At 39.3% G+C, this 12,512-nt stretch overlaps 1 protein-coding gene across 3 annotated transcripts in view; it reads left to right on the top strand.

Moving 5' to 3' along the window:
• The window catches only part of GRK5 (G protein-coupled receptor kinase 5), a 165,517-nt gene that overhangs the window by 112,004 nt on the left and 41,001 nt on the right, over positions 1-12,512 (top strand). For all 3 annotated transcript variants that reach the window (XM_063434236.1, XM_063434237.1, XM_063434238.1), the window contains 5 exons: positions 2,195-2,335; positions 2,978-3,168; positions 3,838-3,875; positions 5,770-5,859; positions 7,227-7,435. In XM_063434236.1, coding sequence (XP_063290306.1) covers positions 2,195-2,335; positions 2,978-3,168; positions 3,838-3,875; positions 5,770-5,859; positions 7,227-7,435 — 669 coding nt within the window. The remainder of the gene's footprint in view (positions 1-2,194; positions 2,336-2,977; positions 3,169-3,837; positions 3,876-5,769; positions 5,860-7,226; positions 7,436-12,512) is intronic.

Raw genomic sequence — 12,512 nt, 5'->3', positions numbered from 1 at the left:
TTGGAAATCGGTTTATATCTAACTTTAATTCAATCTTCTATTTATCTAATTCAGTTAGTCACTGATCTTACAGTCTAAATACTACAGTGGGTAAAACAGGGTGGGCGTTATGTAGTTAGCTTTAAATTTGCCTCTGAGTTCAAGATTGCCCCCTAAGTTTCATTTCGTGTGTTTATTAAAGGGACACTATAGTCACCAAACAACTTTAGCCTAATGAAGCAGTTTTGGTGTATAGAACATGCCCCGGCAGCCTCACTGCTCAATCCTCTGCCATTTAGGAGTTAAATTACTTTAGTTTATACAGCCATAGTCACACCTCCCTGCATGTGACTTGCACAGCCTTCCATAAACACTTCCTGTAAAGTGAGATCTAATGTGTATACTTCCTGTATTGCAAATAATGTTTAATTTAGAATGTATTATCTCCTGGATTGTTAATAGCTTGCTAGACCTTGCAGAAGCCTCCTGCGTGTGATTAAAGTTCAATTTACAGAGAAGGAAATTAAAAACTTTTACAGTAAGTTATATCTGATTGAAAATGAAACCATTTTTTTTCATGCAGGCTGTGTCAGTCACAGCCAGGGGAGGTGTGGCTAGGGCTGCATAAACAGAAACAAAGTGATTTAACTCCTAAATGGCAGAGAACTGATCAGTGAAACTTTAGAGGCATGATCTATATCCAACACGTAGAACTGGATCACACCTAGGACTAAAAGGTAAAGTCTTACCGGGCCTTAGAATGGCCGGACGTAATGTACCAGAGAATGGTCAGTAAACTTGCCGAGGTCGGGGACACAGAAGGAGACAACGATGAGGGAAAGTCAAAAGTCAGGGATACCAGAATACAGGGAAGTCAAAATGAAGCCAAAGTCAATAACCAGAAATAAACGCTCAGGAACACACTCTCGGACAACCACTTGGGACACCATGACAGGGCAATGAGGAGAAGTAAAAATGCGTTTAAATAAGCCTCCTACAGATCTGAGGGGGCAAAATCAGCGCATGTGCAGCAGTATAATTTCCCCATAGGAAAGCATTATTCAATGCTTTTCTATGGGGATTCCGGTGACGCTCATGCAGAGCGTGAGGACGTCCAGTGTCATTTAGGCGGAACTCCCTTTAGTGGGTGTCTGGTATACAGCCACTAGAGGATGAGCTCTGGGTACCTACAGTGTTTCTTTAATGTCTATCTGGGGAATGGGCAGAGACTGGCCATAGATGTGCAAATTCCATTCACAGCAATATAGGGTTAAACAAGGAATCCCAAGATTCTAGCATTTTAATTAAACCCCAAATTCTAACATTGAACTTGTTCAGTGTTCAGATGCATATTCTAGGATTTTTGTCTTCCTGTTTTTATTGCTGCAAACTGAAATTAAAAAGAAATGTAAACAAACGTTTATTGGATACCAGTGTTCAAGAACAGCTGCTTTGTGAAATTATCTTAACTAAGAATGGCAGGCTGCAATACACATTTTAAAAGGTTTGGACCTCACAGTCTTACACTAAGTGCCATCCCTGAGTGTGAAACTGTGTTAGTATAGTGCTTAGCTTAATAATATCACAATTGTGCAGAGCTAGAATATTTGACATATATTGACACCTAGACTGTCGCTCATGTGTTTCCCAAATAATGGAATCAAGCATTATCTGTTTAACATTTTCTTTGTAAACGAACTTGTTTTATGTGTGGCCGATAGCGTCAGTGTTTCCTCTTGTTATATTTGCATGGGGGAATTATTGTTAAAACACAATTTCTCTATGATTTACTTGAGATATAGTGCCTTTTTTTATTCATATGGAGCACAATGTTACTGTCAGAGTTATTTACTAAAATAAAAATTCTAGTGAATTTCAAATTTAAGGCCAGGGTAGCTAAACTGACAACATAACTTTTCCAGTTTTGGCTATTTTGACTGCAAATTTGGAGTACACCTTGAATTCCCATTTTTGTGAATAACCTTGGAAGCTACACAGATTCATATGGAACACCATGTTGCTAAATACTTGCCAGATATAAAGCATGGGATCTATCTTGACAATAAATACTGTGGGGAGTTTAGGAGATAGCAGGGACTGACGCATTTTACAGTAGCTGATCAGCCAATCTATCACAGAATGCAGACTGTTCCTCAATGTGCTGTGCAGGGCAACCTGATGACCCCGGTAATAACCAGGAGCGTGTGATTTGCAGGTGTGTGCCTGTCAGGTCCGAGCTACTGGCAAGATGTACGCCTGCAAGAGGCTGGAGAAAAAGAGGATTAAAAAGAGAAAAGGAGAGTCCATGGCGCTCAATGAGAAGCAGATACTCGAGAAAGTGACCAGCAGATTTGTGGTAAGATTACATGGCATTGTGCATTAACCAGGATGTGCTACCAGTCCTCTTGGGTAAACTCTAACAGCAGAATGCGTTGGTCATTGCCAGTACTCATTGATTTTGTTAATTGTGAGTAGAGAGGATTGTGGGCAGACTTACTAAATGAAGAGAGAAAATGTTTAACTTTAATTAGAAAACCCTGACAGCAAACAATAACTTGCATAGAAATGATAAATTATTTAGACTAATAATTCATATCTGAGAAAAGACAAAAAAGTTTTTTAAATAAAAAGTGAGGGATAGAAAGAAAATACATAAAATAATTGTTCTGATATCATTATTAATATTTATGATTAATACCTTCTCTACTACGGAGACCTTACAAGCAGCTCAATCTGTTTTTTTATTATTATTATTATGATTATTATTATGACTTCCGCCCCGCTGTACAATACAGTGAAGGGTAGGAGTGGAAGCTCCCCAACTCAGAATACCTTAGTACATATTCCTCTGTGTTCTAACTAGGTAGATAAGAAATTGCTATGATTGTGTTGTTTGAGTGAGCAGCATTTCGTTGCTGTAGTAAGATAGATCTATTTTATATATGGATACTATTCAGGTGAAGTTTATATTGTAATTATAGTGTACCATTTACTCTAGGTAAACCTGGCCTATGCGTACGAGACAAAGGATGCGCTGTGCTTAGTGTTAACCTTAATGAACGGGGGAGATCTCAAATTCCATATATACAACATGGGAAATCCTGGCTTTCAGGAGGAGAGGGCGATCTTCTATGCTGCGGAGATACTGTGCGGGTTGGGTGACCTTCATCGAGAGAGCATTGTATACCGGTGAGACATGCGGGCTGTCACTGGGGACCATGTGTCTGTATCTGCCATACTACGTGATGGATTTGCCGATAATTTTTCAATAAATGAGAATTGCAACTTGTAACAGTTTTAACATTTAGTCAGAGTTGTCTCGGAGTTGCTGCATTCATTGTTAGTTTTCTGTCTGAGTGTCAGGCTAATAGACATTATCAAGCTCACACTGCATTTGGCTTTATTCATTAAAGAGATTTTAAAGTAAATGTAACATTTTAGGACAGCTGAATTGGAAGCAAAGCTAACTTTTTGGTCTGTTATTGTGCCTTAAATGTTGGATTCCAGATAACTGATCTTTAATGAATGTTCCTGCATAGTGTTTACATACAGACCATCTCAGCATTCGCAATGCACGGCTTCAAGTTAAACACCACTGATGTCATCTCAGTCCATTTAAAATAACGCCAGGCAGAAGTGAACCCACAGAGAAACCAGTACCGCTAGTATATAGCCTTAGCTACCCAGCTGTTGCTCAACTATATTTCTGAATGTAAATTGCATTTGTGATAGAAGATACTAATATACAACATTAGATTCAAGTACATACGGCCAGTTAGATATAATGGGCATACAAGGCAAATGTGACGCTTTGTTCAATGGAAAGAATGCTAAATGTTTCTCTTTTCTTTTATTTAGAGACCTAAAGCCAGAGAACATTTTGTTAGATGATTATGGTGAGTATACAGTAATACCTATAGAGGCAGTGTACATGTACTGACACAAAATAAATATTATCAGTGCTTGTATTCTTTATGTTCAACATCTGTTACCATAACACAAAACATCCTTGTGGTCCCTAAGTGGTAATAGAATTTTCGATAATTCACACACTGTTTGGAAGATATCATTTAATCTGCAACATTTAGAGCATGGTCTTCGCCCTTTCAATTCAATGTTCCTTTTCCGTTTGGATGGTAAGAATCCATAACATTCTGAGTGACGTACCTTAGATTGCTGATGGAGACAGGATAGGATTTGTTAAGATCAGTTGGAGTCACCAGAGGTGTCTAGAATCCCCCAAAATGTGTGTGTGTGTTATTTTTAAACAAGCTCAGAATGTCCGTACTGAAAGGAAAAATCAAAGAATTCGTAAAGGGTTAATTCTCAAGAAAACACTGTATTTGGTCAGAGTAACCCTTCCTATACTATGAAAGAAAAACCAAAAATGAAGAAAAAAGCTGAAACTTACCTCTGCCACGGTGCCGTTTTTCCTGCATCCTGATCCTGCTCAGCTGATAAAGCTCGATGTCAGAGAGGGCAGCCTGAGTGGAGGACCAGGGTGGCACAGGGGGGGGGGGGGGGGGGGGGAGGGACTCTGAGCATGCTGGCGTCTGGTGGAAAATTTGCACAGAATTCACATTTGCCATCATAGAACTCTTGATCCAGACTGACTAATGACTCTTCAAATACGTGGCTGGAGGTGGAATTACATCTCGTGAAAAAGACTAAATAAACTCTGTGTATAGCAGAACGCTGCATATGTAGACTCCAAGCACCATCACCACTTCACATCAGAGGAGACATTGGTGTTATATGATAAAGAACGCTTAATGTGACCATCATTTTATCGCCTTATGATATTATCTTCTACTGCATCCTAACTCGCAACGCTTCCTGAGTTCACCGCACACACTTTCTTTTCCTCAAAGCTTTGACAAGAAAATATAGAAAGAATTACGAAAGCTAACAAGAGACAGGGTGCGGGAAGAAACACAGACACAAGGCCCCATGCAGTATATATTAACATAGCAAACTGACACTGATATATGTACCGTGTGCTCTGCCTCCAGCAGCATGGATTAATGCTTGTTACCCTTCATCCTGTCTTCTCTATTTAGTGAGGGGCTCACACCCTGTGTGTTTATAAAGGGCAAACATATTCCAGAGAGCAGTACATCTGTAGGCAATTATAGTCACCCTCGTTCTGATTGGAGCTACTTCACGATCACTGTGTCAAGGGAAGAGATGTCTACAGAAAACCCTCCATGTGGGGCAAAAGCCATTATCCAAAAGGGTAGTATTGGGAGGGCCATTTCTGCTGACACCCATGATTAAGGGGCTGTTAGCTCTTCCTGTATTTTGAGCTCATTTCATATCCATCCCGTAGTATCATTTCCAGTAGTGAGGCCCCCAGCCTTTCTTTTATTTCTATTCTGAGACTTTATCTGACATGATCCATGCAAACACCGCTGAGAAACAGAATGTTTCCACTATGAAAAAGCCATTTATCTGCCGCAGAGCATTGCTCAGTGTCAGGAAGTTTAAATAGCAGCATGTTTAGTGGATCACTCGCTGAGTTACACAAAGTTCATGTCGTGCTAGGGAGAGGGGTGCTGGGATTTACTTGGGCACCTGAGGGCCGCAGCTGGACAAGGCTGGGGACCATAACGTAAAGAAGAAAGGAATTTGTCATTCCTGTTCTGGGTCTGAGAGGCAATAATTTTTCAAATATTATCAGTTACTTTCTAAACATTTCAAAATAGCTGTTAAAATCAGAGCAGTTTGCTGTGTTACATTTACTGAGTAATTCTTTTCTAAATTTGCTGTGTTGCCGTGTGTCCATCCCAGGTCATATAAGGATATCAGACTTGGGCCTCGCTGTGAAAATCCCAGAGGGCGAGACAATCCGAGGACGTGTTGGGACAGTTGGTTATATGGGTGAGTCTGAGTCTTAACAGTGAATCTGTGTTGGAAAAGGATCTGAGTGCATTTTTTATGAAGCCTGGAATTGTGGGGAATTGCAATTGTAGGTCAAAGTACTCAAATTGGGAACATTCAACAACTCTTATTTGAAGTTCGATATTTTTCTTTTAAAATTGCCAGTTCTCTTGACTGTTCCCCAAAATTGCTGGATTAATGAATAAAATGAATGTTTCCTCTCCGCTAAATCCTGGAATAATTCAGGTTGTTGGTGGATGGAAATTCATCCCGAAATGTGCTCGGTTAGCAGGCATCTGATGTCAGCTGACCTGGGACTAAACATGGCTGCCAGAGCGCGTTTCTACTGTCAGAAATCTGAATCTTGTTACTGTTAGTAAATAACAGAGTTTGGAATCAGCGAGGTGGCGCAGCATGTACCATGTACATATCACTAATGTAACAGCAAAGATGTCAGTGCACAATACAATGACAGTACGTCTGTTAATGGGACGCCATGGCAGATCTACGGCTTCTATTACTTTTGTCAAAATCTGGTTTAAAAATGTTATATTTATTATTAACAGAGATTTTTCAGTGTGGCTATTTTGCCCTGATTTTATTAATATTGTCTCGCATTTTGAATAACACCTTATTGTCAGACGCTGTATTTCCATTTGTGTGGTTACAGTTAAACCTTATTTACCCAGCAGAATACAAACTTAAAGGAACACTATATATATATATATCACCTTTTAGACTATTTACAAAGCTGTATTCACAACACTAGAGTGTCCCTTTGCCCTCCCTCTCCACGGCACACAGAGGGTTACATGACCCTTTCTTTAACTCTCTTGATGTCCTTAATTCTGGCTCCTTCTCTGATTCCTCCGATCTCATTGCACATGGCAAGCACTGTGCACACGTTACGCCTTTCCCATAGGAATGCATTGAATCAATACTTTCCTATGGGGATTTAGAATGTGCTGGGTGTCATCTTGTAAAGCGTGTGGACGTCCAGCCTAGTTTCACGGAGATAAACTCGGTGAAATAGCTGGAAGAGGCAGTCTTAGCTCTGCAATGAAAACATTGTAGTTTTGGAGAAAGTGCAATGTTTTACATTGCAGGAAAATGGGGACAGGGACACTACAGCAAGGCCAGTTTAATAACATGAAGTTATAGCGATAGCAAAACAATATCTCCTTAGTCTCTTTAAGTAATGAATAGTAAATCATTCTTTTTACTATGCCAGATCCAAAGAGTTTGTAATCATTATGTTTCATGGTGTGGGGCCTCTGATGAGCCACATTGGTTATGAATTCTTGTTAATTTGTGGATTGGGAATTCTACCCTCGATTGGGCTCTATAAAAATATAACTCCTTTCCAGCTCCAGAGGTCCTCAATAACCAGCGATATACCTTCAGTCCTGACTACTGGGGACTGGGGTGTCTGATTTACGAGATGATCGCTGGCCAGTCGCCCTTCAGGGGGCGGAAAGAGAAGGTGAAGAGGGAGGAAGTGGACCGGAGAGTTTTGGAGACAGAGGAAGTTTATACTACAAAATTTTCTGAAGAAGCAAAATCAGTGTGTAAATTGGTGAGTTATTATCGGGTCTTCCCTTGTATAGTATATTACCCATCAGACTGATCGCATTCTCTGGTCTCCCCTGGTCTCCCCTTGTATAGTATATCACACAATGCTTGTTACAGACTGATCGCATTATCTGGTCTCTTCCTGTATAGTATATTACCGTCACACAATGCATGTTACAGACTGATCGCATTATCTGGTCTCTTCCTGTATAGTATATTACCGTCACACAATGCATGTTACAGACTGATCGTATTATCTGATCTCTTCCTGTATTGTATATTACCTGTCACACAATGCATGTTACAGACTGATCGTATTATCTGATCTCTTCCTGTATAGTATATTACCTGTCACACAAAGCATGTTACAGACTGATCGCATTATCTGATCTCTTCCTGTATAGTATATTACCGTCACACAATGCATGTTACAGACTGATCATATTATCTGATCTCTTCCTGTATAGTATATTTCCGTCACACAATACATGTTACAGACTGATCGCATTATCTGGTCTCTTCCTGTATTGTATATTTCCGTCACACAATACATGTTACAGACTGATCGCATTATCTGATCTCTTCCTGTATAGTATATTACCGTCACACAATGCATGTTACAGACTGATCGCATTATCTGGTCTCTTCCTGTATAGTATATTTCCGTCACACAATACATGTTACAGACTGATCGCATTATCTGGTCTCTTCCTGTATAGTATATTTCCGTCACACAATACATGTTACAGACTGATCGCATTATCTGGTCTATTCATGTATAGTATATTACCGTCACACAATACATGTTACAGACTGATCGCATTATCTGATCTCTTCCTGTATAGTATATTACCGTCACACAATGCATGTTACAGACTGATCGCATTATCTGGTCTCTTCCTGTATAGTATATTACCGTCACACAATGCATGTTACAGACTGATCGCATTATCTGGTCTCTTCCTGTATAGTATATTACCGTCACACAATGCATGTTACAGACTGATCGCATTATCTGGTCTCTTCCTGTATAGTATATTACGTCACACAATGCATGTTACAGACTGATCGCATTATCTGGTCTCTTCCTGTATAGTATATTACCGTCACACAATGCATGTTACAGACTGATCGCATTATCTGGTCTCTTCCTGTATAGTATATTACCGTCACACAATGCATGTTACAGACTGATCGCATTATCTGGTCTCTTCCTGTATAGTATATTACCGTCACACAATGCATGTTACAGACTGATCGCATTATCTGGTCTCTTCCTGTATAGTATATTACCGTCACACAATGCATGTTACAGACTGATCGCATTATCTGGTCTCTTCCTGTATAGTATATTACCGTCACACAATGCATGTTACAGACTGATCGTATTATCTGATCTCTTCCTGTATATAATATTACCGTCACACAATGCATGTTACAGACTGATCGCATTATCTGATCTCTTCCTGTATAGTATATTACCGTCACACAATGCATGTTACAGACTGATCGTATTATCTGATCTCTTCCTGTATAGTATATTTCCGCCACACAATACATGTTACAGACTATATCGCATTATCTGGTCTCTTCCTGTATAGTATATTACCGTCACACAATGCATGTTACAGACTGATCGCATTATCTGGTCTCTTCCTGTATAGTATATTACCGTCACACAATGCATGTTACAGACTGATCGCATTATCTGGTCTCTTCCTGTATAGTATATTACCGTCACACAATGCATGTTACAGACTGATCGCATTATCTGGTCTCTTCCTGTATAGTATATTACCGTCACACAATGCATGTTACAGACTGATCGCATTATCTGGTCTCTTCCTGTATAGTATATTTCCGTCACACAATCCATATTACAGACTGATCGCATTATCTGATCTCTTTCTGTATTGTATATTTCCGTCACACAATGCATGTTACAGACTGATCGTATTATCTGGTCTCTTCCTGTATAGTATATTTCCGTCACACAATCCATATTACAGACTGATCGCATTATCTGATCTCTTCCTGTATTGTATATTACCTGTCACACAAAGCATGTTACAGACTGATCACATTATCTGATCTCTTCCTGTATAGTATATTACCATCACACAATGCATGTTACACACTGATCGCATTATCTGATCTCTTCCTGTATAGTATATTACCGTCACACAATGCATGTTACAGACTGATCGCATTATCTGATCTCTTCCTGTATTGTATATTTCCGTCACACAAAGCATGTTACAGACTGATCGCATTATCTGGTCTCTTCCTGTATAGTATATTACTGTCACACAATGCATGTTACAGACTGATCGCATTATCTGGTCTCTTCCTGTATAGTATATTTCCGTCACACAATACATGTTACAGACTGATCGCATTATCTGGTCTCTTCCTGTATAGTATATTACCGTCACACAATGCATGTTACAGACTGATTGCATTATCTGATCTCTTCCTGTATAGTATATTACCGTCACACAGTGCTTGTTACAGACTGATCGTATTATCTGATCTCTTCCTGTATAGTATATTTCCGTCACACAATGCATGTTACAGACTGATCGCATTATCTGGTCTCTTCCTGTATAGTATATTACCGTCACACAATGCATGTTACAGACTGATTGCATTATCTGATCTCTTCCTGTATTGTATATTTCCATCACACAATACATGTTACAGACTGATCGCATTATCTGGTCTCTTCCTGTATAGTATATTACCGTCACACAATGCATGTTACAGACTGATCGCATTATCTGGTCTCTTCCTGTATAGTATATTACCATCACACAATGCATGTTACAGACTGATCGTATTATCTGATCTCTTCCTGTATAGTATATTACCGTCACACAATGCATGTTACAGACTGATCGCATTATCTGATCTCTTCCTGTATTGTATATTTCCGTCACACAATACATGTTACAGACTGATCGCATTATCTGGTCTCTTCCTGTATAGTATATTACCGTCACACAATGCATGTTACAGACTGATCGCATTATCTGGTCTATTCATGTATAGTATATTACCGTCACACAATGCATGTTACACACTGATCGCATTATCTGGTCTCTTCCTGTATTGTATATTTCCGTCACACAATGCATGTTACAGACTGATCGCATTATCTGATCTCTTCCTGTATTGTATATTTCCGTCACACAATACATGTTACAGACTGATCGCATTATCTGGTCTCTTCCTGTATAGTATATTACCGTCACACAATGCATGTTACAGACTGATCGCATTATCTGGTCTATTCATGTATAGTATATTACCTGTCACACAAAGCATGTTACAGACTGATCGCATTATCTGATCTCTTCCTGTATAGTATATTACCGTCACACAATGCATGTTACAGACTGATCGTATTATCTGATCTCTTCCTGTATAGTATATTACCTGTCACACAAAGCATGTTACAGACTGATCGCATTATCTGATCTCTTCCTGTATAGTATATTACCGTCACACAATGCATGTTACAGACTGATCATATTATCTGATCTCTTCCTGTATAGTATATTTCCGTCACACAATACATGTTACAGACTGATCGCATTATCTGGTCTCTTCCTGTATAGTATATTACCGTCACACAATGCATGTTACAGACTGATCGCATTATCTGGTCTATTCATGTATAGTATATTACCGTCACACAATGCATGTTACACACTGATCGCATTATCTGGTCTCTTCCTGTATTGTATATTTCCGTCACACAATGCATGTTACAGACTGATCGCATTATCTGGTCTCTTCCTGTATAGTATTTTTCCGTCACACAATGCATGTTACAGACTGATCGCATTATCTGGTCTCTTCCTGTATAGTATTTTTCCGTCACACAATGCATGTTACAGACTGATCGTATTATCTGATCTCTTCCTGTATAGTATATTTCCGTCACACAATACATGTTACAGACTGATCGCATTATCTGGTCTCTTCCTGTATAGTATATTACCTGTCACACAATGCATGTTACAGACTGATCGCATTATCTGGTCTCTTCCTGTATAGTATATTACCGTCACACAATGCATGTTACAGACTGATCGCATTATCTGGTCTATTCATGTATAGTATATTACCGTCACACAATGCATGTTACACACTGATCGCATTATCTGGTCTCTTCCTGTATTGTATATTTCCGTCACACAATGCATGTTACAGACTGATCGCATTATCTGGTCTCTTCCTGTATAGTATTTTTCCGTCACACAATGCATGTTACAGACTGATCGCATTATCTGGTCTCTTCCTGTATAGTATATTTCCGTCACACAATGCATGTTACAGACTGATCGCATTATCTGGTCTCTTCCTGTATAGTATATTTCCGTCACACAATACATGTTACAGACTGACGGCATTATCTGATCTCTTCCTGTATAGTATATTACCGTCACACAATGCATGTTACAGACTGATCATATTATCTGGTCTCTTCCTGTATAGTATATTACCGTCACACAATGCATGTTACAGACTGATTGCATTATCTGATCTCTTCCTGTATAGTATATTACCGTCACACAATGCATGTTACAGACTGACGGCATTATCTGGTCTCTTCCTGTATAGTATATTACCGTCACACAATGCATGTTACAGACTGATCGCATTATCTGGTCTCTTCCTGTATAGTATATTACCGTCACACAATGCATGTTACAGACTGATCGCATTATCTGGTCTCTTCCTGTATAGTATATTTCCGTCACACAATGCATGTTACACACTGATCGCATTATCTGGTCTCTTCCTGTATAGTATATTACCGTCACACAATACATGTTACAGAATGATCGCATTATCTGGTCTCTTCCTGTATTGTATATTACCTGTCACACAATGCATGTTACAGACTGATCGCATTATCTGGTCTCTTCCTGTATAGTATATTACCGTCACACAATACATGTTACAGACTGATCGCATTATCTGGTCTCTTCCTGTATAGTATATTACCGTCACACAATGCATGTTACAGACTGATCGCATTATCTGGTCTCTTCCTGTATAGTATATTACCG

The sequence above is a fragment of the Pelobates fuscus genome, chromosome 10 (assembly GCF_036172605.1).
Source record: "Pelobates fuscus isolate aPelFus1 chromosome 10, aPelFus1.pri, whole genome shotgun sequence".
Taxonomy (NCBI): Eukaryota; Metazoa; Chordata; class Amphibia; order Anura; family Pelobatidae; genus Pelobates; species Pelobates fuscus.
This window is presented reverse-complemented; position numbering and strand designations above follow the sequence as displayed.